This window comes from Lotus japonicus, chromosome 1, assembly GCF_012489685.1.
Source record: "Lotus japonicus ecotype B-129 chromosome 1, LjGifu_v1.2".
In the NCBI taxonomy this organism is placed as follows: domain Eukaryota; kingdom Viridiplantae; phylum Streptophyta; class Magnoliopsida; order Fabales; family Fabaceae; genus Lotus; species Lotus japonicus.
The window spans coordinates 121,856,509-121,879,323 of record NC_080041.1 but is presented as its reverse complement, the minus strand read 5'-3'; the positions used below and the strand labels follow the sequence as shown (position 1 = coordinate 121,879,323).

The 22,815-nt window shown below is 34.3% G+C and overlaps 2 protein-coding genes across 2 annotated transcripts; both read left to right on the top strand.

Moving 5' to 3' along the window:
• Positions 1–263: 263 nt before the first annotated feature.
• On the top strand, positions 264–6,021 carry LOC130730037 (protein NRT1/ PTR FAMILY 3.1-like). The gene is made up of 4 exons (XM_057581909.1): positions 264–421; positions 1,355–1,572; positions 3,881–4,440; positions 4,956–6,021. The coding sequence occupies exons 1-4, from the start codon at positions 328–330 to the stop codon at positions 5,881–5,883; spliced, it is 1,800 nt and encodes a 599-aa protein (XP_057437892.1). The 5' UTR covers positions 264–327; the 3' UTR covers positions 5,884–6,021.
• A 10,336-nt stretch (positions 6,022–16,357) lies between these two features.
• Positions 16,358–20,922, top strand: LOC130730036 (protein NRT1/ PTR FAMILY 3.1-like). Its single transcript, XM_057581907.1, has 4 exons — positions 16,358–16,510; positions 18,410–18,627; positions 18,976–19,535; positions 19,792–20,922. Exons 1-4 carry the CDS (start codon positions 16,387–16,389, stop codon positions 20,738–20,740), a joined length of 1,851 nt encoding a protein of 616 aa, XP_057437890.1. The 5' UTR covers positions 16,358–16,386; the 3' UTR covers positions 20,741–20,922.
• The last annotated feature ends 1,893 nt before the right edge of the window (positions 20,923–22,815 follow it).

The following is a 22,815-nucleotide window of genomic DNA, read 5'->3' as shown; positions in this document are numbered from 1 at the left end:
AACTTTGATGCACATGATGAATAGATATGTCAAAAGAGAAGAGTCAATCGATCATGAAATAACGACAAATTGCCAACTAATCTGAGAGTGTTTCCCCGAATATAAGTGAGATTCAATATTCATTTTTCTTACAAATATTACAATTGGGTTATGGGTATATGAAGACAAATTAATAAATTGAAGCATATATAATTTAATATACTAAAGAAGTCACTCTGTGTTGGTATGATGATTATTTTATGATTATGTCATAATGTCTATATAGATGAATGCAAAACTGCAAATGGATTCATAGAAGAAAAGAAGTATCTCCAGCAAGGTGCAGATATGGAAAGAGAGGAGAAGAGCATGGGAAGTGAGGAGGAGGCCAAGGGGAAACCGTGGCGACGAGGAGGCATCCGGACATTGCCTTTCATCCTTGGTAATTAGTTCTGCTGAATGCTCACTATGAATTCATTCTCAGATAAATATCTTCTCATTATTATAATTCTCTTGATTGTAGTTGCTTTGCTAGCTGTTCACTTCATAGCAGATTTATTTCATGCTGAATCTTCTTCCTAATTATCCTTCCCCTGCTTTTTCTTAGCCTATTATCTAGCAGATCAATCTAAGTTGCATTTTTTTTTTAGATTTAAGTTGAATTAATTTGAAAACATTTTCAATTCAATGGAAGTAAGAAGTTACTTTCACATTCGCCACACTGAAATTCATGTATTTTAGTTGAAATTGTATGTAATACATGTGAACTGAAAATCAAAGACAGAGACTTGGACATTAAATTGCTGCTGCAAAACCTTCATTGTTATGCGTCGGTAATCTAGTCAGTTCTTGACACATGCAAGTCAAGTTGCTGCTTAATTTACTAAGTGCTAGTGAATTAATAATAATTTAGAGAAGACTAATTAGAATAGTAGTCCATGTGCCAGTAATATTTTAGCATTAATTCTTGATTAAGTTAGTCAAGTTGTGACTTAATAAACTCACAAGTGTGTTTCAATTTCAAGACAAGCTCTGTCCTGTGTGTGACCTTTATCTTTTACGGCCGTTGTCATATTTCATATGATTATTAAGTTTTTAAAATGCATGATTATTTTCTTCTTTAAACAACTTTACTAATTATCTTCACAGATCACATGCATCTTTTTCCAATATTATAAACCAAAATTAGTTCTGGTGACAAAATTGATTTTGATGAAAGAAAAGGTCATTGTAACATGCAATTACAACTTTTGTTATACATTTTCAATTAACAACTAAATTTGACAATTACTTATCATCACTATTCACTAACCCTTGATTTCATATATGTCCTGTTTGAACCAAGGTTTACTTTGAGTGGTTTAATTTGGTGCAGCTAACGAGTTATGTGATAGATTTGCGGTGGCTGGTTTTAATGGGAACTTAATAAGTTACCTCACACAAGAGCTGAACATGCCACTGGTTGCAGCCGCCAACACTCTCACAATCTTTGGTGGAACAGCTAGCTTCACTCCTCTCATTGGTGCTATCATTGCTGAGTCCTTTGCTGGCCGCTTTTGGACCATCACCATTGCTTCTCTTATCTATGAACTGGTAACTTTCTTACCTTCCCCTCTTTCCCATACAATCTCCTTTTATTAACCATCAAAATACAAGCATTCTTAATTACATTACTTCAATATTTCAATTAAAAAACTAAACAATCAAGAGTCACAACTGAAAGGGCTTTCAGCCCTCCACATTAGCAAAAGAAAAAAGAGTCACAACTGAAAGCAAAATGAGATTTAATATCCTTGTACATTTAGTAGCTAGTATGTTATATACGCCGCCGGAAAGTGTTGTGGTCATTGTCGCGACACCGGATTAAATGTTAGGGTTTGGAGCAGAGAATGATTAAAACTAACTAAGGTTACCATGTTAATCGGCGACTGAGCCAAAAATAAGCCACATATGCTTTACGACATCATGAGTGGTTATTTCAAAAAAAAAAGGCTTAAAGGGTCCAAAGGCCCCTTAAATTACAAAGAGAATCAAATCCAGGACCTAGAAAAATTTTGCATCAAATTGGGTTCCTAAGAAATTTTTTTTTAATTCAATTAAGGCCAAATGCTGCCACAGCTCAATTTTGTCCTAGTCATCAATTACACGTGGCTTTTATAATTATTTTTTAATTAAAAAATTAAATGATGTGGATAATAAAAATTAAATTAAAATAAAAAGTATTAATTAAAAATAAAAAAATCATCTAAAAACCATACTTCCTAACTAGAAGATTTTAATCTTAAATAAACACCAACAACCGAAATTTGTTTCTTAATCAAATATTGCAAAAATTGCTCTGTTTATCAACCATAGTGTGAAACTCACGAACAAACCAAAACAAATTCCCTCCCCTCTTAACACAAAAATTAGTCTACAAACATGTCAAAGTTTTAAACTTTTCAACATTAAATCACCAAGAAATATGCACAACCACAAATTTTGAGCACAACCACGAACTGTCGTCACTGAGGAAGCAGGAGTGTGAGAAGAGGAGTGAAATAAGAACCCAGGAAACCCAAAAATAAGAACCCATAAACTCCTAAATGGAAAAATCTCCAGATACATCTTATTCTGTAGCATCAAGAAGAGGCTCATGAAAAACCCAGATCGTGGATGGTAACAAAGCAGAGGTTCATGATAAACCCAGATCTAACCACCGTCGGCGAAGCCCAATCTGTTTCTAAGGCGCATCCATGGCTGCTCTAATCCTCGGCGATCTATCTCCTCTATGGTCTCGATCTTTTCCTCTTCTCTCAAACTCATCCATGGCCGTTTTGCTTCAACCCTTGAGTTTTGGACTTTTGTGTTTCAGGGGTGAAGTGGTTGGAGTTGGCTAGGGATTTGGGTTGGGGTGTGCTAGTTCGATTTGGGGATTTGGATTAAGAGCCTGAATCGTGATCTGGGGTCTGGTACGCCGTCGATGCTCAGGCCTTCACAATTCACGGTTCTCTCTTTCCATGGTCAGGTTCTAGAGAATGGAGATATTTGAGGTGGGGGTTACGATTTTGTGGGTTTTGAAAGTCATTGATTTTGCGGGTTACGTGTTCTGGTGGTTGTGGGATTGGCTCTGAAATTAGATTTCTGGAGGTGGAGGATGAAGGATATGTAGATGATGAACGTGATCTGAAGATGAAGAGAATGAAGATCGTGATTGTGAATTTCAAGATTTTGTGGGTTTTAATTGTGTGATTAGATGGGTTTTCTCCTTCATCTTCCTCTGTTTTGGGTTTGGGTTTGGTGAGGTTGATAGATTGTGTTTGGAATTTGTTATTTAGTTTAGGTAATTATTTAGTTAGTTTTGGAAAGTTTAGGTAATTATTTAGTTAGTTTTGGAATTAGACTAGGGATTTTATTTAAATTTGGGATTTTATGAAGTTTTTAATTTTTTTTCTGCTTAAATAACTGAGTTGGAATAAAAAAAATAAAGTTTTCTTATTTTTTAATTAAAAAAAAATTAAAAATGCCAAGTGGAAACGGTGACTAGGACAAAATTGAGCTGTGGCAGCATTTGGCCTTAATTGAATTAAAAAAAATTTCTTAGGGACCCAATTTGATGCAAAATTTTTCTAGGTCCTGGATTTGATTCCCTTTGTAATTTCAGGGGCCTTTGGACCCTTTAAGCCAAAAAAAAAATATGGACCAAAAAAGATGCAAAAACAAAATCAGGGACAAATTTAGATTTACCCCTATATTTTAAGGACTAGAAACGTATTTAAACCGTAAAATTATCATATTTGAAGTTAATCAGATTATTCAGAAGTATCAAATCCAAAATTCTTTGCATTTTCCATTTTAGCTCACCATATTGCATATATTTCATCCCAATTATTTTGTCACACTCTTGCTTGATTTATCACAGGGAATGATCAGTGTAACACTATCAACCATACTTCCACATTTGCGCCCCCCACCATGCCCAACTCAAGTGAATTGCCAAGAAGCCACATCCTCACAGCTATCCATATTCTACATCTCTCTCGTTCTTATATCCCTTGGATCTGGTGGCATAAGACCTTGTGTTGTGCCTTACTTAGGAGACCAATTTGACATGACAAAAAATGGTGTGGCATCTAGGAAGTGGAACATCTTCAATTGGTACTTCTTCTTCTTGGGATTTGCCTCTCTAAGTGCTTTGACCATTGTGGTTTACATTCAAGACAACACTGGCTGGGGCTGGGGTTTTGGAATACCAACTATTGTCATGTTCATATCCATCATTGCCTTTGTGTTGGGCTCACCATTTTATAAGAATGTGAAGCCAGACGGGAGCCCTTTGGTTCGTTTGGCACAAGTGATTGTGGCGGCTATAAAGAAGAGGAATGTGGTCTTACCAGACAATCCCAATCTTTTGTACCAAAATAGGGAGCTTGATGCTACTATTTCCTTGGAAGGAAGGCTTTTACACACAGATCAGTATAAGTAAGTCATTTATATATGGTTTCTTTTGACTCAAAACAAACTATGAAACTTCAAACAAACTGCAGGTAATCACTTAAAAAAAGCAGTAAATAGTCACTTTAGTGTCTGAAGGTACTTTCGTACCTCACTAAGGAAATAGACAAAATAACTTCTAAAATATAAAACCAAAATAACTTCTGCAGCTTTTTCGTTTTTTGAGGAGCAGTTTTCCCTATTTCCATCTATTGGAGACTAAATTGACCGTCGTCGTAAGCGTCACTATTTTGTTACTCATTGAAAAAGTCAATTTGACATATTGATTTATACTATAGTTCCATTATTATTGGACAAAATGACCATCAAAATGACTATTTACTACTATGAATATGAGCTTACCAAGCTAATAAACAATTTCACTTTAGTTGCATGAACTGCTACAAGAACAGGAATATTGTGCCATTTCCTAATTTAGCTGCTAATGGGTTGAGTTTTCATTTGAACACTGAACATTACTTCATTGTGAGTTACATCTGCAGATGGTTGGACAAGGCAGCAATTGTCACAGAAGAAGAGACCAGAGACCCAAATGCAGCACCAAATTTATGGAAACTAGCCACTGTCCACAGAGTTGAGGAGCTAAAATCCATCATCAGAATCCTCCCAATCAGTGCAACAGGAATATTACTCATTGCTGGTTCATCACATCTACCTAGCTTCGTCATTCAACAAGCTCGCACGATGGACCGCCACCTCTCTCACTCATTCCAAATCTCCCCTGCCAACATGTCTGTCTTCAGTGTCCTAACCATGATGTCAGGACTAATTCTCTACGAACGCCTCTTTGTTCCGCTCGCTCGAAGATTCACAGGGAACCCGTCCGGGATCACATGCTTACAGAGAATGGGAATAGGCTTTGTGATTAACATCTTAGCCACAGCAATTTCAGCACCAGTGGAAATCAGAAGGAAAGAAATTGCTGCAAAGTACAATTTACTTGATGATGTTAAAGCCACTATTCCTATTAGTGTGTTCTGGTTGGCGCCTCAGTATTGTTTACATGGATTGGCTGATGTTTTTATGTCTGTTGGGCTTTTTGAGTTTCTGTTTGATCAAGCACCTGAAAGCATGAGAAGTAGTGCTACAGCTATATACTGCATAATTATAGCTATTGGGAGCTATGCTGGTACATTCATAGTGTCACTTGTTCATAAGTATAGTGGAAAGGATGAAAGGAACTGGTTACCTGATAGGAACCTCAATAGGGGAAGATTGGAGTGCTATTACTGGCTTGTTAGTGGGATTCAAGTTCTGAATCTTGTTTATTATGGAGTATGTGTTTGGTTTTACACTTACAAGCCCTTGGAAGAAGTTGCTGAAGTGATGAACAAGGAAGAGGACTTGGAAGAGGTCAATACTAAAATCTCATGTGTCAAATTGAAACATGATGGGATGGATGATGAATAAGGAGCTTTCACAAAATCAATGTATTTATGTTCATGTTCAAAGTGACTGATTTTCATTCTTGGACTCTTTGAAACTCATTTTCCTCAATAGGATTTTATCACATCAATTAAAAATGAATGAAATATCACTGTTTCATCAGATTTAACAGCCTTATATTTCTCTCCCATGGCCATAAGTGATAATGATTTTATGTCCTAACCAACTAACTATATTTGAACTTCAAAAAGAGATGGATAAGGAAGCTATTGACACAATCAAATCTGATAACAGCAAAACAACTCATAGTTTGTAACAGGATTCAAGTTTAACCTCCTCCCCCCCCCCCCTCAAAATTGTAGAGTGAATATTGTGAATTCACAACTTGCTCAAGAACTCATTGAACTGCTTAAGACCCAAAACCTTGGTGAAAATGTGAGTCAGCTGCTCCTTAGGGAAAACATTAGAGATGACAAAGGGAGATTAATAGGTGCCCAATAAGAATCACATAAGTCAACAAACTTCAAGTCATTGAACTTTGGGAGAATAATTCCTTGACCTGGAGGAGATTTTAAGTAATGAAGAATGCACAATGCAACATCCCAAAGTGGCTGTTTGAGTTTCTGCATAAACTGTCTGTGGACATGCACTAAGTAAGTAATCTCAGGTTCTGTGCTGGTGAGGTAAATTAGGCACCCAATAAGGCATCTATGGGGCTATGGTCTGAGCAAGGTTCACCAACATTAGATTATGGTGTTGCTTCATAGAAAATCTACTATTTTTGCAAGAGTTTAATTTCTATGCACCGACGGTGTAAAGTTTTTTTACACCGTCAACCAATCAGATTTCAAGAATGTGAGAAAAACTCTCATTTTATTTAATTTCATTAATTGACGTGGCACATCCTTAAAATCTGATTAGTTGACGGTGTAAAAAAACTTTACACCGTCGGTGCATCAAACTTTTTCTCTTTTTGCAATCCATCATACCACATTCAGGATATGAATTAAAGGTTTAATTTAGGATTCATTGTAGAGTATAAGATTTGAGTCATACATTAGAAGTATGATATTCTAATGTGAAGTTTATAAGACATTCGGCTCTCCAACTAAAATGGCTAGCTTTTTTTGTAAGGATCTCCTCAAGTTTTCATTTTGGCAATAAAAGCAAACGTCTCTCTAAAATCTTCCAAGTGAATAATCAACTTGATCTCTAAAAGATTTTGCCGCTACCAAATTGGTCACTAGAAGAAGAAGAAAAGTTCAGAAGTCCCTAAATGTGTAAAATGTCACTCAAGTTAGTCTCTACTGTCAAATTTGGTCAACTAAAATATCATTGTAGGGACTAACTTGATTACTCGACTGGCGTTTGTTCTACACATTCATGGACTTTCAAACATATTTCCTCCTTCTACAGACTTTCCAACAACAAAATCTTTCATGGACCAAATTGATCATTCACTCAAAATCTTCCACTGTAAGAAAATACTGAATTACTGACGTTTTTACTAATAGTCCCCAAATCGTCGCAAAATCTCGCTATTAACAACGACCTGGCGTCAGTGACGTGTTATTTTAAAATAACTTACCGACGGATAAATTTGTAGGTAATTTGACAGTAATATTTTTTTTGACAAGATTAGTTACAGCCAAATTACCAACAGTTTTGGTAATTTCAAATTTGAAATTGTCACCTTCCAAAAACTTAGCAGACTTTAAAAAAAATTGAATTTTTTACTAAAGGTTTTAAGGTCGTAGGTAACATATAAATATCTCGACAAAAACTGTCTCCTCCTCCTTCTTCGGCAAAAAACTCAATTGCATCTCAACCGACTCAAATGTCTCGCAACTAAGTGACTACCGTTAGAGTGGATGAGATGACTTAGTTATGAAACGACCGTTCCAACTACAGCCGACCGGTCGCACGACGACTCATTTATTATCAACCAAGTAAGGCACTCGGAGGATCATCTACAAGGCTTCCTAGAGACCTACAAAGACAATGACGGCGAACTCCATTCCTATATATACATGTGTAGTCATTAATTTATACAAATTTTGCTCATTAGGCAAAATTTTGAGTTCTTCTTAGACTCTGATATTCTTTCTTCTCTCACTTACTTGAGCGTCAAAGTGCAAGCACACCATAGTGCCACACTGTGTCAATGCAGCTTCGTCACACAAGTCAAGTCAATCAAGGTCGTGCACCACCACTGAAAGCAGAGATATCTGAATAATTTCATTTGAAGAACAACTCTTAATTCTCTTATGAAACCATCTGTTAGAGATTTCGTGTTTTGACATATATTTGAATTTTTTTTATTAATTGAGATTTACCAATATGAACTTCTCTTTTACTTTTCTTAATCACCAAATGTTTTAGGGTCAATGGTCAAATTAGTCTCTGATTTTTAATAGAGTTTGATTTTAGTCATTCGGCGGAAAAATTATGTTTAGTAACGGTAAAAAACTACTAGTAATTGTAAAAATGACCGCCACTTACTAAAAGTATTTTTTTCTATGAACTAAAATCAAACTCGTTTACAAAATTAAAGACTAATTTGATCATTAACCTAAAAATTTAATTAAAAACAAAGTCTAATAGAACAATTTAAATGTTTTTTTCATGATGATTATTTTTAAAATATTTTCAAAAAAAATATTTTTTAAAATAACTTGAAGTTAATATTTTTATTTTTATTACAATTTTCATCAAATTAAAATACTATTCATTTACTTTTTACATTTTATATAATTATTATCACGCATTTGACAAAATACTTTAGTGGTTTAGGTTGAATTCTTTGAATCCTGGAAACACTCAAATATCAGTCTCTCTTTACAATCGTTAACGTTCGTATATTTGAGCAATCATGATCATGTATCATTATCTAGTTTATACGTGGCGGAGTTTCATGTGCGTTACTTGCAAACAAGTCAATAATGGTTGAATGTGTCGACGATCCTGATCCCATGCGCAACAGCACAAACAAGTTCAGTTTTTATGGTCCCTAAATTTTTTATTGTCGGTATCTGAACGTTGTATATGTGCCAAGAATATTTTATGATGGTAACAATGGGGAGTCCTGAGTTACTGATTTGAATTTCTCTAGATATGGAAAGTGAAGGTGATGAAGTGTTCTACTGGTCTGGTCCTCCATATTAACTCTGGTGTAATTTAAGTTGTACACGCACATACATGGTCCATTCAGATGAAAGGCCTAGTGTAATTTGGAAAATATTTTATTTACACTAATTTAACCCTTCCACCAAACTAGGAACAAGAATATTATTGAACCTTGCTCAAAGAAAACTGTGATCTAATTATGACGGTGGTGATGATGGGTTTGCGTTTTTTTTTATGGTAGAGATGGTGAGAATTCAAGTTAATTTGAGTTAAAATCTTATATTTCATCTGTTCCTTAATAACTGTCACTTTAAGGTTGTAATATATGTATTAAAAAATAATATCTGATGCTTGTTTTATTAAAAATGTTATATAACTTCCTAATATAGTGTTTATCTTTCTTATTAATGTTGATCTTTCAATGTTCCTACCACCCGTTCAAAAAAAAGTTCCTACCAGGCTACCACCAATAAGTTAAGAGTATAATTGGTAAAACATGATAAATGCTCACTATGAAATTGTAAAAGTGATAGGAACAATAAAATGGTTAAAATAGTGACATTTATAAGAACAGAGGGAGTATTTGTTAAGAACGTGCGAGGTGAAGACTTTATAAGAAATGTGGCTCATAAACTTATTACCTTAAAGTTTAGGGTAAAGTTGTAGTGTCCAAACCTCTTGATGATCTCCGATGTTAATTAGTCATTTGTGCATGATCTCATGCTTTAGGCTCCCTCTGTCTCTCTAATAGGGGATTATATTTGAGACATCATCTCTAGAATTTTTCAAGAACCCCTATTTTTTCTTCGAGAAGATCTTCTCCGATTGCGAAAGGGAAGAATACGATTATTGAAGCTTTCTCATCCAGGAAGTAGGGGTGGAAATAGGTCAAGCAGCTCGTCAGGGGCCTATGGCTCGGCTCGTCTGAGGCTCGGCCCGGCTTGACTCGTTTATTAAAAAGGTCAGGCTAAGGCTTTTTAAAAGGCTTGTTTAACTAAAAAAGTCAGGCCCAAACAATTAAAAAAGCCTATTTGGCTTGATAAGCCAGCCTCTTTATCTATTTTTTTATTAATAATATAAATAAATATAATATAATTATATATAATTTAATTTTGCTTGTGTTTGTTTTAAACAATTGAGGTTTTATTCTTTGAAATGCATATATACAAGTTTATTTATTTGAAAAGAAAATGCAATGATATATAAAAATGTCTATTAGCCCGCCCAATAACCTTCTTTTAGTGAAATTTTCTGGTAAATATGATTTTAAGTAGGCTTGTAGGTCAGGCCAGACTTTATTAAAGGTCAAGCCAAGCCTTAAAATTTGGCCTATTGATAGGCCACAGACCAGGCTTGGGCCACAAAAAGAGAATGTAGGTCAGGCTTGGGCCACGCAAAGCCTATCTCGGCCCGGCCTATTTCCACCCCTACCAGGAAGAAGAAAGAGGCGAAGCGTGGAGGTGGAGAGAGAATAGAGAATGAGATGAGAAGAGAAGTGGAGGTTCGGCCACCAACTCCACCGTCTATCGACAGTCGACACGTTCTTCGTCCGGCCACCACCTATGTTGTCAAAATCCAAGGCCACCACTTCGTCTCTCATTAATCTTGCACATGTTTTTATTTTTTCTAAAAAGAATAAAGTTTAACCAGTTTCGATCAGATAATATTTATAATTTTTTTTATCATTGTTCATTTTTCAAAATTCTTTAGACTAAAAAAATAGTGATAAAATTATAAATAGAAAAAACACTTATAATTATATTTGTATCAAAATGGACTAAATTATAATATATATATATTATCATTTACGATTGCAATTTAATATATAATTTTAGTTTTAATATATTTCGATATGTACTTGTATTTTTCGTTATGAATAATTAGTTTAGTTTTTTTTTATAAGCAAATGTTAGTTGTTAGAAATGTTAAGATTCGAACCCGGGACCCTCACATCACCCAACCAATTAGTTTAATCATAATTTTACAAATTGAGTATTCTTGAAAACCAACCATAAATATATATTACATGTATTTAACAAGTATCAAGGTCAATCATTTAAAATGTAGAAGTTAAATAAATATAAGTGAGTTTATATTATATTATATTATTATTAAGTTGGGTAGCTAAGTTGGTAAACTGCTTATTTTTGTCATCCCAAGTTCCAATCAACCATTTCACTCCGTTAGTTAACAAAACTGACGGAGGGGCTAACTTAACTGATAATTGTAGGTCTGCCACTTTTAGGGACTACAGAGCTATTTTAATCATCCAGAGACTAATTTGATAGCGCTTGACACATTTAAAGACCAGGACTTAACCATTTACTCATTTAAAAAGTGGTTATATACTTATATAGACATACATTTTGATGACACACTCATACACCTTTGTGACGGTTATTAACTTCACAATATTTTGTGACTTAAAAACCACCATAAAGTGTCACCAATAAATAATAATGACATGTAATACTTTTTAATATATTTCGTGACACTTAAAATTTCAATTATATATTATTATTAATTTCAAATATCATAAGTACCTTTTACGATTGCCTTTTAATATTTGAAATATGTAATGCGGTGACAAAATATGTTGAGGCGCCCCATAATATAATGGCTCAAAACAAGACTATAAAGACGACATGCAAAGGAGCATTCACTGAACGCAAACCGTGTAACAGCTTTTCCGGATCAATAAATATTATCTTTTATGATCCAATATTTTTAATTTTTATTATTATATAGTTATTAGTTATTACTTATTAGCTAGGGGTGAACAAAATTCAACTATTTCGATCTCATCTTCCTAAATGCACCAGTATACCTACATATAATTTTTATAGCTATAGCATCTTTATCAAGTTATCATAAACCATTTTTTCCTCTTTCCATACTAGAGCTCAATCAAATGCGTTTGATGATGAATGGTTTGTATTCATTGTCAATGACAATGTAGAATAGTTTTTTATTAATTAATTCTTTCTGTCATTACCCTTAATAATAAACTGGAACAAGTTCAAACATGAACATTATTCATATATATAACAAAATGCTGTATGCACATAGGATCCTTTAAGGGAATCTGATCCATTTGTATGTGGGCGTGAACAAGTGGGGACTAGCACGGACATGAGTGTGTAGAAAGCACTAAGTGAGGCTGTGATTATATACCTACTGCAATCTGTCCTTATATCCAAAGATCTGGTTTTCATTCAAACTTATTAATTTGAACCATATAGTGTTGATATTGACAATCCAAATGTTTCCAGTTCACTTCACGTAAGAGGGGACGTCATCATAATTAAATTTATCATTTTTTAATCCACTTTGTCTTCAACCTCTTAATAACAATTAGTAAGAGCTTTTTCAAGTGTTTTAGGAACTTGCATTGAGAAACATAGTCATTTCTTCGAGTAATCGCTTAATTAAGGAATTGTTACGTTGATTTCTCAGCAGACTACTTTAGACCCATATTTATTTGAACAAACAAATAAAGAGCAGATTCCACCAGTTATTCCGTATGAAACTTCTCCTCCCCAAAGGAGTTCGGCACAACCATCTGTTGTAGCCAATCAATCGTTTAACATGCAAGGGTTTGGATACCAAGAAGACCGGCTGAATGTTGGACATCCTAAGGGGCCAAATTTCATAGATCGAACATGATTGTCGACGCGACCAAGCGGCGACATCTCAGCGTCCAGTTACAACCAATTGTCATGTGTCATCTATTGAAAGACGTACCTTTTGAATGGGTAGACATGATAATATCTTTGCCGAGTGGGTTCAAGGTCTCTGATTTCACCACTCTCTCATACGAAGATGAGAAGTCCACAATGAAGAACGTAGGTCGATTCACAACTCAGTGTGTGGGGGGGGGAGGGGAAATTAAAATAAGTCCTATTGCCAGAAGTCTTGTCATTGGGTCGTGGTCATATCGTTGGTGTTGGGATGCTTCGTTAATTGCCTTTTGGGATGGGCGATTTGGAGGATGCTTTTGGTGTTTTTCGTGTTGTTGGGGTTTTAGAGGAGATCGTTGATTTGCCTCTAGAGATGCTTTCTTGTGATGGCGGATGCATCTTCGAGAGATGAGAGAGGTATGTTGTGTCCCTCCCTTGTGCTTCATCATTTCCTTATGCTTCTTTACCTCGTAGTCATGAAGTAAAAGCCTTCAGGCCTAGGGTAGGAAAGTAGAGAAAAGAGGAACAAAGAAGAAGGATCAAGATGGATTCTCCAGACCATTGTTGTAGTGGATGACTTGGCTTTATCGGAAGCACACAAAGGGAATCAACTGATGCTTTTTTCGACAGAGTTTTTCGGAGCCACAAAGTGTTATGACAAGGGCGAGGAATGCTCTCTTGATGTGGAATCACTTGGGAATGGCGTATAATTGTTCATATGTGATTGCTCTGAACCAGATTGCGACCCAAATTCTAGCGCACAAACCTTCTTAGGAGTGGTGGCTGGTTGGTTTTTTGTCTGGTTTGTGGGTTTTCAGGTTTGTTTCTTTGATGGCTTCATGTTCAGTTGAGTTATCTCAGTGTATTATTGTCTTTTGTTGTGCTTGGGTTTTTGTCCATCTTTGGGCTTTTGGTTGTGGTTTCTGCGGGGTGGCTTAGCCATTCTGTTTCATTGGCTTGGTTGAGGTTGTATAGTCTGGTTTTTAGGGGCGCCGTATTCCTTTGTTCCTCTATGAGTTATTAAGCTGGGTTTTGGATTTAGTTTAACTGATGTGTCCCATTTTTTGTTGGGCTTTGTATTCTTGACATTCATCTCATTTATAACATTTTTTCTTTTAAAAAAATGTATATTTACCTTTATTATCTTCTTAAACTTTTGAATAAAACATTGTGTATATGATTCGATGTACTATATATTTAGGTTTTGTCTCATGGACAAAAAATAAAAAAAAATTATAAGTTAAATCGACTTCTCTATAAATTAATTTTAATACGTAATAAATATATTGTAAATAACATATACCAAGTGTTAATAATAAAAACACATGGTCCTTGAATAGAAAAAAAAAAAACGCATGTTCATGGATGATCCACCATAGAATTCATTTATTTATCATATTCAAATACTGATAACTGGTGTTCATTTTTGGAAAAATATCTTATTTAATATATATATATATATATATATATATATATATATATATATATATATATTATCTTATGAGATGAAGGGAAAATGAAAGGGAAAACACTTATCTACACACTTTGAAGGTGCGTCTAGGGGTGCACATGGGTTGAGTTGGATGGATTTTAGTCAAAATAAAATCCGAACCGATCAAAATTGTCTGGGTTGGGTTGGGATGGATTTCACGAATTTCTTCTTCGGACCTGATCCGAACCAACCCGACGAAGTTCGGATTGGGTTAGATGGATTTATTGGGTCACTATATTAAAATAATAATGTATCTGAAATATTAAAAAATCTTGCAAAAATTATTATAAATTCAGAAAAAGTTATAAAAAATACTAAATATGTTATAATACTAAATAGCATGAAAAAGACACAAAAAGTCATATCAAATAGCATGAAATAATACCACATAAATGACATATAGCCAAATATCGTGAAAACATAAAACTTCATTACCAAATGACATGAAACAATCTAACATAAATAGTACCTAAAAAGTGAAAAACAACACTAAATGTCAATGAGATGACAGTTAGAACTTAGATGTCTCCAACATGCCAAATAACTATATATAAACATGTAACAAATAACTACGAGCAAATACTTTAAGTTCAAATATGACAAATAACTATAAATACTTAAGTCTCAAAGTTTCAAAAGTCATTACTCCGACACTAGCACTCCAAGTATGAGTAAAATTATAAAAAAATATTATTATATGTATGGATTTTGGGTTGGGTTGGATGGATTTGAACTGAATCCGATCCGAACTTGGTTGGGTTGTAGTAAAATTCATCCGATTAACCTGATTGCCCGATCCAACCCGCATTTTTTCTATTGGATCGGATTGGCTTGGACGGGTTCATTGGATCTACTCAACCCATGTTCACCCCTAGGTGCGTCCATAACGCACTTTGAAAGTGCGCCCATGACGCACTTTTTTCTTGTGCTCTTTATTCCCACGGCTCCTTACTTAGGCGTCATTTTACTGCCCCTATGCCATAGCACTGTAATCCTTGATGTGCCATTTTCAAGTGTGAACTTATAAAATGGTGTGCCCTCTATAACATAAATTTTCCTGTGAAACTAACCAAGCTTGAAAAACATATTTTCCCCTCCTTAATTATTTTAAGTAGAAAAGAGATGTTTCGAATTTTTTTGAAAACCTGACTTTGGGATATTTGACTGAAAAATGGTCAAGTGATCGGCCTATGTGAAGAAAATTGAGAACCGCAAGTACTGGTTGAACTAAGACTAAAACCGGTGAAAATTGAACCAATCAGATCCAATCATATTTGTAACAAAGAGGAGGGCTCAACTTACACTTTCTAAATCTTATACACTTACACTCAATCTAAACCGTTGATTTCATTTTAATCCCCAATGGCTCTATGTTTCAATTCTTAAAACCTAGCGCACCACCATTGACAAACATCCTTCCTGATGCAGCACCACACTCACGTTCTACATTTATATGGTCCAAGAGGTTTTTGAAATTCTAATTCAATTCATCAATCAAATTGAGTTTTTATTGAAACGTCTTTGGTTCTCCCAGAAAATATGATCCATCAAAGCCTCTTGGCTTTTCCCAAAAATTATAGGATGTCGCTTTCCAAAAAGTTCTGGTTGCCTACCATATTTTCCCCAAATCCTTGCCCATGATTTAATCTAATCAGTAATCATTGTTTAAATAACAACAAGCTTAGGAGAAAACAGGTCATGGCTTCTCAAAGATTAATTACTAACTATTCCAAAAAATTATATTTATTGTTTTACATTTAGTAAAAATATATTTTATTTAAGTAAATGCCTAATTAAAATACTACCACATACATGAACTATAATTCTTTTATCTTACAAAATATACATTTTGGTGATTTTATACAAATTTAAAATTTAACTTGACTTTACTTCTGAATTTTTTTTTAACTAATTAATTATTTAATATATCATATAAAATTAAATTTTATATATAATAATTACGGGTTCAACCAAATTTGACACAATTCAACCATTAAACTGTGAACACTTGCCTTTACCGGTTCCAATGATCCTTCCGGTTTTTTTAAGCCTAAATAGATAAATGTGAGAAAGATTGATGAAATTATAGTTATTTTAATTATCATTCCCTTTCATTTTATTTATTTATGAAATGGCCCCATCCCAGTGTCTCTATATATATAGTGGATAAAGTGCAATGGAGAGAGTACTGAGAGACACAAGTTGTCTAACACATGATTAAGGAGGAATATGGAGATAGAGAAGAAGATTGTGAGCAGTGTGAGGATGACAGAGAAAGAAGTGGAAACGCCAGAAAATGATAATAGGAAGCAACATCGTCGAGGAGGCATTCGAACATTGCCTTTCATCCTTGGTGAGCCTTCACAATAGTAAAATTATTTCTCATTATTATGTATATACATTAATTTCTCTTAAACTTGCTTCCTAGATACAAGTAGCTTTTAGCTTCTGCAGTGAATCATCATCCTACTTATCCTACACTTTTTCATTCATTAATTTTCTCAGTTTTTCTTTAGCATGGTGTTTTTTTTAGGTAAGCCAAATGTATATTAAAATGCACAAGAAGTGCTTTAAATAGGATAATTACAGACTCAATAAAACGAAAAAGAGAAGAAAAGGATGAGGACACCATAAAGAAAACAGAACCAGTAGAGAAAACAGAACCAGTAGAGAAAACAGAGGGTGAAACAGAGGGATTAAACAGAACGAGAACCAGAAACCAGACTCTCATGATACATTTTAATGGAAGAAGAAAACGAAGGCTTTCCAATCCCTGCACAGGCCAGATACCTCATGGGTACTTAAATTGTTGGTGGACATAAGACACAGATGCTCATAAGTCATAACTTTGGAAACTAAATCCAATCATTAAAGGATCTTAATATAGCAAATTGAATAATTAAGTGGGAAAATTAAAAAAAGTGATATGATAGCTTTTACTCCTTTTAGTGTTCTTTAATTTGGATTTAATAATTACACACTCAAAGTATAAATAAAATTTTATAACCATGCAATGTCAATGTGAAAAAAATAAATTACATAAATCGTGAGATTCATTATTTTACTATATAATATATAAATTAGAATAAGAAAATATTAAAAAATTGACATAATTTAATGTCTGTAATTTCTTTTACGTTATTGATTCATATAATTTTTTTTTTGAAATGCATTCATATAAGTTAAATTCATAATTATTTTATCTTTGATTTGGATGTCTCCTCTGTTTGGATTCATAGTTAAGGCTCAATTGCTCAAGTTAAGAGTATGATAATTCCTAGTATATATCCAATGACCTTGCCTTTTTTTTCTCGCTGAACATGAACTAAAACAACAGTTTTCACGTGCATATATTCTGAAGTTTAGTGTTAATAGGTTAGACGCTGTTGTTCCCTTTGTCATATATACAAATTTGACGATTATCCACCATGAAGGAGTGATTTAGGGATTATAATTATTTTTTAAGCTAACTTAAGATGAATAATTATTGGTTCACATTTTAAAATGAGGTGAAAAGAGGTGGAGGAAGAGAGAAATAAGAAGAAAAGAAAAACTAAGAGAGAGAAAGTATAAAATGTGATAGGTGATAAGAGGAGAGAGATAGAAATTAAAGTAGATGAAAATGAAATGTATAAAAAAAGAGGTGTGTATATATCATTGTAAGATTTATATAACAAAAAGCCTAATCTGTTGTGGCTACAGTGAGTCTCACTGACAATTGTTGTAAGGATATTTAATTTCTTTACTTTAACTTGTTACACTCATTTTTATATTTTTTAAATAAGTTCTAGTTCCAAATTTTATATTTATATTTGGTTTATACTCCCTCCGTTTCTTAATATAAGCCACATTTTTTGAAAAAAAATTGTTCCTAAATATAAGTCACTTTCTAATATTTATGAAACATTAAATAATTTTTTCCAAATTCACCCTCATATTTAATATGAAAGAGATTATGAACTTTTTGAATATTAACTTGGAGAGAGAAAATCATAGGAAAGTAAATAAGGGTAGTCTAGGAAAGCTAATTATTTCCTTTACAAATTTATTGTTAGTAACTACTTTTCTTAATCTAAGAGAATTAGTTATTTGTGACTTATAAATAGAACAGAGGGAGTATATGTGTATGCCGTGATGAAAATGTTATTTTTTTTTGGTCCATCTAACCATTGAATTGAAACTTCATCACATTTATTATTTGTGTTAATTGGTAAATTTTGTTTTAATTTGGACTTGTTGGGTGTTGTGGCAGCAAATGAAGCATGTGACAGATTTGCGAGCGCTGGATTCCACAGTAACCTGATAAGTTACTTGACGCAGGAGCTGAATATGCCATTAGTGGCAGCTTCAAACATTCTCACAAACTTTGGTGGAACATCTAGCTTCACTCCTCTCATTGGGGCTTTAATTGCGGATTCCTTTCCTGGCCGCTTCTGGACTATTACTATTGGGTCTCTCATCTATGAACTGGTTCATTCCTTAACCACTCTTCTATTAGTAGCCTACTACTACTTATTTGATTATAAACTCGCCAAGTAAAAACCAGGTAAAATTACTCTGGCCTCAAGTAATTCAATAATATTTTAATACATGTTATGAACTTGAATTTGCTAAAACATGTGTCAAAATATTGCCGAATCACTTAAACTAAAGTGATTTTACCTTATATTTATTTATGTAGGTGATTTAGGGACAAATAGTATTAATAACATACAACCATTTTAAATGTTCAAACCTAACATGTCCCAAGTATTTAGCCATTCTATTTTGCTTGATATATATATATATATATATATATATATATATATATATATATAGGGATTGGTTAGTATCACTGTATCAGTTCTTCTTCCGAACATGCGCCCTCCACCATGCCCAACACAAGTGAATTGCCAAGAAGCCACATCATCACAATTGTCTATACTTTACATCTGTCTCCTCCTCACATCTCTTGGCTCAGGTGGCATAAGACCATGTGTTGTGCCATTTTCAGCTGACCAATTCAACATGACCAAAGATGGGGTGGCATCAAGGAAGTGGAGCCTCTTCAATTGGTACTTTTTCATCATGGGATTTGCTTCTCTAAGTGCTTTGACCATTGTTGTTTATGTTCAAGACAATTTGGGCTGGGCCTGGGGCCTTGGTATTCCAACCATTGCCATGTTGATATCAATCATTGCCTTTGTGTTGGGCGCACCCCTCTATAAGAGTGTGAAACCAGAAGGGAGTCCTTTGGTTCGTTTGGCCCAAGTGATTGTGGCAGCTGTGAAGAAGAGGAATGAAGCTTTACCAAATGATTGCAAGCTTTTATACCAAAATAGGGAACTTGATGCTCCTATTGCTTTAGAAGGAAGGCTTTTACACTCAGATCAATATAAGTAAGTCATATATTTGATTCTTTTGATCCGGAAAAAAAAAAGTTAAAGTCTTAATAAAAACTCCTAGGTGTGCTAGCTCCATCATAATAAAGATGTTATTGTTTCGAACAAATCTATCTTATGTGGTGGAGGATACTTGTATCGAAAAAAAAACCCAAACTAGCTGTTTGCAACAACTTCATGTTTCAATGTCAATTTACACATGCACACAATGAATAAATTACTTAGCTGGTCTAGTGAATATATATATTTGCAGGTGGTTGGACAAGGCTGCAATTGTGACAGAGGAAGAGGCTAAAGATTCAAAAGCACCCCCAAACCTGTGGAAATTAACCACTGTCCACAGAGTTGAGGAGCTAAAATCCATCATTAGAATGCTTCCAATTTGGGCTTCAGGAATCTTGCTCATAACTTCATCATCACACATAGGTAGTTTTGTGATTCAACAAGCTCGCACAATGGACCGGCACCTCTCTCACTCGAGCTCATTCCAAATATCCCCTGCCAACATGTCTATTTTCAGTGTCCTAACCATGATGATAGGAGTTATGTTATATGAACGCTTCTTTGTCCCATTCGTGCGTCGATTCACAGGGAACCCTTCCGGAATCACATGTTTACAGAGAATGGGGGTAGGCTTTGTCGTTAACATTGTAGCCACTATAGTTTCAGCACTAGTTGAAATCAAGAGAAAAGAAGTTGCAGCCAAGTACCATTTATTGGATGATCCAAAAGCCATTATTCCTATTAGTGTGTTCTGGTTGGTGCCACAGTATTGTCTTCATGGGGTAGCTGAAGTTTTCATGTCTGTGGGGCATTTGGAATTTCTCTTTGATCAATCACCTGAAAGCATGAGAAGCAGTGCTACAGCTTTGTACTGCATAACTATAGCTATTGGAAGCTATTTGGGTACATTTTTGGTATCATTAGTGCACAATTACACAGGCAAAGAAAGGAATTGGTTACCTGATAGAAACCTTAATAGGGGCAGACTTGAGTGCTATTATTTTCTTGTTAGTGGGATTCAAGTTTTGAATTTCATTTATTATGTGATTTGTGCTTGGTTTTACACTTACAAGCCCTTGGAAGAACTCAGTGAAAGGATCGAGGAAGAAGATTTGGAACAAGCTGATGAAAATGTCTCATTTGTCAATTTAAAACATGGTAAGGAGGAAGAAAAGAAGCAATTCACAAAAGATGAATGAAATTATAATGTCAGTTGGTAGTAGTTAATAAGAATTATAGAACTCGGGTGAATATGTTCAAGTCCTCATCAAGTGGCATATATAAGCACTAGAGAAAGTGTGTAATCTTTGTATTTTATTTTCATGTGTACTTGTATAATCATTAGATATTTATGAGTCATTTGGTTAACATTTGCTAAAAATTGCTTTTGTAATATTGTTCTGGTAGTAGATTACCTAATCGGAGTAAAGACTAAGGGTAAAGCTTAGGGTGAAGAAATAAGGATTAGGGTTAGATAGTAGTGTGCTTTTGGTGTGTGTCCCATGGTATATGTATCTTATTGGATATATTTATTATCTTTTGAATTTTGGGAAAAACATAATCAATATAATGTGGGAACCAGGGAAAATAAATAAATAATGAGCTCAAAAAATTAATGTGGCTCGGCACGTCTTGTCTAAATCCACGAGTTCACTAAAATATTTTATTACTCAACTGTAAATTTTTACAGAAATAAAATTGCAAACCCTCTCAATGCAGCTTAAGGATAAAATTACAAACCCTCACAAAATACAATTTAAGGTTATAATTGCCAACTCATTTGATACCGTTAGGTTATTGATAAATTCATTTCAATTAGCTAGAAATTGGGCATGGAAAACTAAATGAAGTTGACTCTTACCATCAATAATGGTTGAAAGTATGTTGGAAAGCGTGCAGGAACCAACGTAAATTATGGGCATATTTGTTATTTTACTGAGAAACGTTTTTGAATGACACATGAATGTGATTATAACGACATTCACTCCCCATTTCCTTCTTTTTGCTTTTATGGATTTGAAAAAATTTATGGGTTCTCGCCTTGAGTTTTGGAGGAGGAGGATGAAGAAGAAGGTGGGAGTTGAATGACTAAATGAGAATATTTTTGTTACAAAGACTAAAACTAATGTGAAAGTTCACGTGGTCACCCCTCAGCTGTCTAGATTCGTCATGAAGGCAATTGACTTGTCAAAATTGATCAATTGAGGAAATCCTCTAGCAAGGCCATATTTCCTTTGTCGTGTAATTTCTTTGAGAAAACTCCATTGCCACTTATGTTTGTAGACCAAACCACAATGGTTTCATCTTTTTACAACAAGGCATTACCTTTCTGGTTGATGGATCTAGTGAAGGAGGAGGAAGAGAAGTTGTGATTGTTGTTGTCGTTGTCATTGAGCAATGGGAACCGCCGCAGAAGGCGGTGTTAGGGTTTAGAGAAGAGAAAAAGGAAGACCGAGAAAAAAAAAAAACCAAACCAATGATTTTTTTTTGAAGAGGCTGAAATCAATGATGAAAAATGTCCACTTTGATTAGGATTGATGAACCCACCACATGGGAAGTTTGTTTGAGTAAAAAATAGTCCAACTCATTTTTATTTTTGATAGACAAATGTTAATTGTTAGTAATGTTAGTAAATTAATCCCTTCTCAGGGTTCGAACCGTGGACCATTCACCCTTCATCCCACTCAACCTTTAAGTCCCCTAATTCTTACCACTTGAGCTAACCATCGGGGACAAAATAGTCCAGCTCATATTTTTGACGTTATGAGAGACTGAATTTTTTTATGAGACTAATGCTTAATTGCGTTTGAATTTCCATTGAACTCAACGTAGATCCACGTTGAAGCTAACATGCGAAAATCCCACTAAATTCGTGTTAAACTCAATGTGATAAATTTTAACTTCTCTGTTGATGCATTATTAATGCATTGAGGTACATGAAATCATGTTAGCATTAGCTCTAATGTCAAACCAAACACACAAGTAATTAGTGTTCATTACTAGTAAATATTCAACACTAGTAAATATTTGATCCCTAACTAAAAAAATATTCAACCCTAGACCGTGTGTATGAAAAAATATTTGTTGGGAAATGTATACAACGCGCAAGATTTTACCTCAAAATTTAATAATAGTAATGAACTAATAGTTGACCTGCAGAGGGGTAAATAAATTCATGAAAATAAATTTACACTGTGTGGAAGCTTCTTGGAAGCACCCCAGGATTAACCCCTGTTTGGCACAAATAGAGATTAGAACCTAGTTGCAGTTCTTG